General features: G+C 38.7%; 1 protein-coding gene across 1 annotated transcript; it reads left to right on the plus strand.

Annotated features, from left to right (window-relative positions):
- Nucleotides 1-3,787: 3,787 nt before the first annotated feature.
- LOC132099280 (uncharacterized) lies at nucleotides 3,788-5,737 on the plus strand. Its single transcript, XM_059505715.1, has 9 exons — nucleotides 3,788-3,834; nucleotides 4,090-4,217; nucleotides 4,416-4,467; nucleotides 4,605-4,702; nucleotides 4,793-4,929; nucleotides 5,004-5,069; nucleotides 5,172-5,218; nucleotides 5,301-5,450; nucleotides 5,698-5,737. The coding sequence occupies exons 1-9, from the start codon at nucleotides 3,788-3,790 to the stop codon at nucleotides 5,735-5,737; spliced, it is 765 nt and encodes a 254-aa protein (XP_059361698.1).
- Nucleotides 5,738-6,182: the final 445 nt, after the last annotated feature.

The raw sequence follows: 6,182 nt of genomic DNA on the forward strand, positions 1-6,182 counted from the left end.
GATGTATATGCTTTTATTTATTATTCTTAAATTTTCACAAATTTAGAAAAGTAATCAAAAAGTACTCAAAAGTAATTAGTTACATTACTTTATTTCTAATAAAGTAATTGAAAAGTTACACTACCATTACATTTTAAATAGGGTAACTTGTAATCTGTAACCTATTATATTTCCAAAGTAACCTTCCCAACACTGCACTTAAATACACACAGAAAATTATGTATGACATGCACACGCACCCATACACATACACATACACATACACACACATGCACCTTTACACACATACACACACACACACACACACACACACAGAGAGAGAGAGAGGGAGAGAGAGAGATATGTCCATGCACTTACATACACACAGAAAATTATGTATGCATGCACACGCACCCATACACACACATACACACACACGCACCTTTACACACACACACACACACACACACACACACACACAGAGAGAGAGAGAGAGAGAGAGAGAGAGAGAGAGAGAGGGAGAGAGAGAGAGAGAGAGGGAGAGAGAGAGAGAGAGAGAGAGATGTCCATGCACTTACATACACACAGAAAATTATGTATGCATGCACACGCACCCATACACACACACACACACACACGCACCTTTACACACACACGACACACACACACACACACACACACACACACACACACACAGAGAGAGAGAGAGAGGGAGAGAGAGGGAGAGAGAGAGAGAGATATGTCCATGCACTTACATACACACAGAAAAATTATGTATGCATGCACACGCACCCATACACATAACGCTAACGTTATATGAGCAAATGAACGCATGCACATACGCGCTAACACGTGTGTGCAAAGCACATATAAGTGTGTGAAACAGTGTTTTTTCGAACTGAAACACGGAGTCTGACTATTTTATTCATTTCTCATCGATTCATCAGAAAGAAACAAATAAATAAGCTTCACTTACCAATCCTCGACTGGATCAAAACCAGTACACCTCCTCAACATCTGAATACAGACTCCGGGTCCGATGAATCATGTTCAGCCACTTCCCAGGTGTAATCAGAGATCAAATCAATTGTACGGTGTCCATATTAGGACATCCTCATACCTCACACATAGAAGACAAGGCATCATGCCTCAGACTAAAAGGCTTCAGTCATTGAACAAAACGGCATCGTGCCTCAGACTGAAAAGCTTCATGTCTCAGGAAAAACAATGTCAGGTGTCAGGTCTCGTACAATTAGGCATCAGACATAAAGGCATCAGACGAAAGAGCCTCAGACATAAAGGCATCAGACGAAACAGCATCAGACGAAACAGCCTCAGACATAAAGGCATCAGACTAAAAGGCATCAGACGAAACGGCATCAGACGAAACGGCATCAGACGAAAGAGCCTTAGACATAAAGGCATCAGACTAAAAGGCATCAGACGAAACGGCATCAGACGAAACGGCATCAGACGAAACGGCATCAGACGAAAGAGCCTCAGACATAAAGGCATCAGACTAAAAGGCATCAGACGAAATGGCATCAGACGAAACGGCATCAGACGAAACGGCATCAGACTAAAAGGCATCAGACTAAAAGGCATCAGACGAAACGGCATCAGACTAAAAGGCATCAGACGAAACGGCATCAGACGAAACGGCATCAGACGAAAGAGCCTCAGACATAAAGGCATCAGACTAAAAGGCATCAGACGAAATGGCATCAGACTAAATGGCATCAGACTAAAAGGCATCAGACGAAACGGCATCAGACGAAACGGCATCAGACATAAAGGCATCAGACTAAAAGGCATCAGACGAAACGGCATCAGACGAAACAGCATCAGACGAAAGAGCCTCAGACATAAAGGCATCAGACTAAAAGGCATCAGACGAAACGGCATCAGACGAAACGGCATCAGACTAAAAGGCATCAGACGAAACGGCATCAGACTAAAAGGCATCAGACTAAAAGGCATCAGACGAAACGGCATCAGACGAAACGGCATCAGACTAAAAGGCATCAGACTAAAAGGCATCAGACGAAACGGCATCAGACGAAACGGCATCAGACATAAAGGCATCAGACTAAAAGGCATCAGACGAAACGGCATCAGACGAAACGGCATCAGACGAAACAGCATCAGACGAAAGAGCCTCAGACATAAAGGCATCAGACTAAAAGGCATCAGACGAAACGGCATCAGACGAAACGGCATCAGACGAAATGGCATCAGACTAAAAGGCATCAGACTAAAAGGCATCAGACGAAACGGCATCAGACTAAAAGGCATCAGACGAAACGGCATCAGACGAAACGGCATCAGACATAAAGGCATCAGACGAAACGGCATCAGACATAAAGGCATCGGACATAAAGGCATCGGACGAAACGGCATCAGACGAAACGGCATCAGACATAAAGGCATCGGACGAAACGGCATCAGACATAAAGGCATCGGACGAAACGGCATCAGACTAAAAGGCATCAGACTAAAAGGCATCAGACTAAAAGGCATCAGACGAAACGGCATCAGACGAAACGGCATCAGACATAAAGGCATCGGACGAAACTGACTCAGGTGGAGTTTGGAGGTTCGCATTGCCCCGCCCCATGTGACGTGACGTCACATGTACGCGGTTCAGATCAGATACAACAACAGCTGATGGAGGAGGTAACTCGCCATGATATATCTATTTATATATTTGCTTTCATTAAATGTTACACTTATTACATTGTATACAGAAGATAACGTGCATTTCGCGAGTTTTATTTGCACGTTTAAAAAGTTAGATGACATATTTCAACTAGCTAGCTTGTATGATGCAAACTATTGATAGTTTTCACGATTGTGAAGACGCATTCTTTCGAGCTATTAGACTGAAATCTTATTCTAATTTTTAATCTAACTGTATAGTCTAAAACTAACAGTTGTTGAATTAAAATGATTTTGCCTGGTTCAGTTTTAAACTACATATTTGTGTGTTTCAGTCAATCAAGAATGGACACAGAGATAAGTATCCTGCATTTAACTTGTCTTGTGTGTCTAACTAAATATATTATGTTTTACTTGCTAAATGGTATAGGCTACTATCATGTTCTGTTTGCTTAACTACAGAATGAATGTTGAAACTTACTTCAGAATGAAAAAAACTTAGGCTACGTAATGTGCCTTAACTTATTTGTAGATGAAATGATAAAGTGTCTTTTTGACCGTGGCTTCAAACAAAGAGAAATGTGCTCTTTTCTTGGTGCTTCTGGATACAAAATCAGGTAATCTTTATGCTTAGTTAATGTTAATCGAACTGCAGTGCTCAGTACTGCTTTGATAATACTGATATTAAATATACCCAATACACATGAAAATTTATTACAGCATTGTATTCTTTATCTTGCATTGAAAGGCATCTAAGAAGATTACTTAAATCACTTGGTTTGAAACGGAGGAGTTTTGAAAGGCCCCATAATGAAATTCGCCAAGCTGTGATGGTAATGTCTTAAAGCAGTGTTCCTTAGTGTCCCTGCTCCTGGAAAGCCAATCATTTTACAAAGCACCTGCAGCAACAAACTGCCTTAGGTTAAGAAAACCCTCATTGATAGTATTATCAAGAGTTTTCCTTCAACTGGACAACTGTAATTTCTATGAAAACTCAAATACCTTGGTTTGTTGAATAAAGGGGGATATTAAGTGGAGTAGAAACTAACCTCTGCAGGAAAAAGTCTCTCCCATACTGGTAATAATGATCCAAATAATATTTATTTAGAGTGAACTGAGGCACTGGTCACCTTGTTATGGAATCCGTGCAATGCACAAACGGGTTCGTGATGTCAGAGGAATCCAGCCTTGCTACAGGTACCAATATAATAACCCTACTTTTTTAGATGTGGTCAAGATTGTGTTTTTTATTAAACACTTCATGAGTTCACACTTATATACAATTACAGGGGGTATGTAAATGGTTAGGACTAGAAGTATAGACTGCTGAAATATACATATATCATTGATTGCTGAGTGCTCTCCACTTGTGTTAATTATCTGAACGTGCTCCTCCCAAACTATATTAATAAAACATCATTTAATGTGTTACTTTCTCTGTTATTTCTCTAGGAATGATGTGGCTCTAATAATGAGAGAACTTGATGGTAGTGGTCTTCTTAATAGATGTCCTGGGAAAAAAAGAATTGAACGTAGGAACTACTTCAGCCGTGGACCAAATTACACTTGGCATATTGATGGTAAATATTATTAAATATGAATAATATATACAGATATTAGTAAAGGGATAGTTAAGCGAAACTCTCTTCCCAATGTCATTTAAAATCCGTATTTTAAAAGTGAAGTGAAGCATGAACTAATTCTTCCAAGTTTTCTGAATGATGTTTTGATTGAATAATAGATATTTATTGTGATACATATTTTATTATTTGTTATAGGAAATGACAAATTGAAATTCTTTGGAATCTGGGTACATCTTGGTATTGATGGGTACATTTAACAAATTGCATTGCCTTTTTTGTAATTTTAGCCTCTGAGATGTAGTCTAATTTGTTACTTTGTTTGGTAAAAACAAGTCTATAGTTTTTTTTTTTTCTTTGTTAATGTACTTGCTATTCTCTTCATAGATTTTCTAGGAAAATTATTTGGCTTAAGGCTGGCACCTCTAACCGACAGCAAACCTTCATTGCAAGGTACTTCTTTGATGCCATTCAGGAACACAGTGGTACGTATAGTTGATGTTACAATAGTCATGATAGGAGAGGCTTCTCATATTTGTTCACAATATTAAAAATATTACTTTAATTTACTATAGGTTGCCCACGATTCATAAGAGCAGACAGAGGGAAGGAAAATCTTCTCGCCGGACAGATGCAAGTGGCATTTCACTTCCGGGAGTCTAGTGATCAAGGAAGAGATTCCTTCAGAGTGGGGACATCGGTACATAATCAGGTATGTGAGCATAAATGCAGATAAAATATATTTTCTTGTCACAAGAATTAACATTTAATATTTTGTTTTATCAGCGAGCTGAATGCTTCAACAGTATGCTGAAGAAAACATGGATCAAAAAATGGCAGGTGACATTTGAGGTGAACTTTTTGTCTATGAACTGGAATTATGGCAAATGCTTGTTGCTGCAAATGAAAACATTTTAGTAATTTATTTACCTTTATTAAAATTTGCATTTTTAGGCCATGATGCAGTCTGGCATGCTCGATTTGGACAATCCTGTACACATGTAAGTTAAAATTTGTTGTCAGCCCTCATGTATCTGCTTATACTTTATGAAAAAATAAATAATACATGCTGCTAACCTACAGAAATTGCCTGCAATATACACACCTTCCCCTTCTTGAGAGAGAGCTGGACCTAGAGCAAACACTGTGGAACACTCATGACATTCGCAAGCAAAGGAATGTTCCAGGTCCATTTGGGAAACCAGACCTTCTCTTTTTTTTCCCCACCCGAAGGTATGCATTTTATCTAAATTAAAATGGTTTAGAAAAGCAGCAGCAACTTGACAAAGGAATTTGTATCTTCCTGCAGGATTTGCAGATATGCTCTGCAAAGTAGATGATGACCTCCTGCAGTATGCAGAACAGCTTGTTTGTGGTGAAGATGAGCATTTGTTGGTTGCAAACGAAGCATTCCGAACAATATCTGAGGCTACTCTTCATGATACAAACTTCCCATCATCACCAGATGGGTCTCTTGCAGCTTATCCCATGATGGTCGAGAAATTCACCACAGTCCTTGAAACAAGAGGCATTTCCATTCCATCCACATTTGCAGAGGCTAATGAAATATACCAGCTACTGGCCAATGAGTTATGGATTTCGTAACTGCTTATCAAACCAGATTCACATATAGATGCCAAATGAATAAAAAAATGCTACAAGGATGTAAAACACTTTTAATGATGTGGACATGAATTTCAAACAAATAGTAAAACAAATGCTTGTTCAGTTAAAGCTTTAAAAGCTTTTTGTTGTTTTGACAGTGAAGGCAAGTCAAGTGAGTTGCATAACATTTGTTGTACAGTTAAGTATAATGTATTGGTGTTTCAGATCGAAACATTATTGATTAAACTGACAACAAGAACATAACATGGAATTATGTGTTAAGTTTTGTATATTCTCCTACACTCACTACCTAAAGTAATGAGTAAGTAAAGTAGTTTTAATGTTTAAAGGTGGTTCAAA

This window comes from Carassius carassius, chromosome 2 (genome assembly GCF_963082965.1).
Source record: "Carassius carassius chromosome 2, fCarCar2.1, whole genome shotgun sequence".
In the NCBI taxonomy this organism is placed as follows: Eukaryota; Metazoa; Chordata; class Actinopteri; order Cypriniformes; family Cyprinidae; genus Carassius; species Carassius carassius.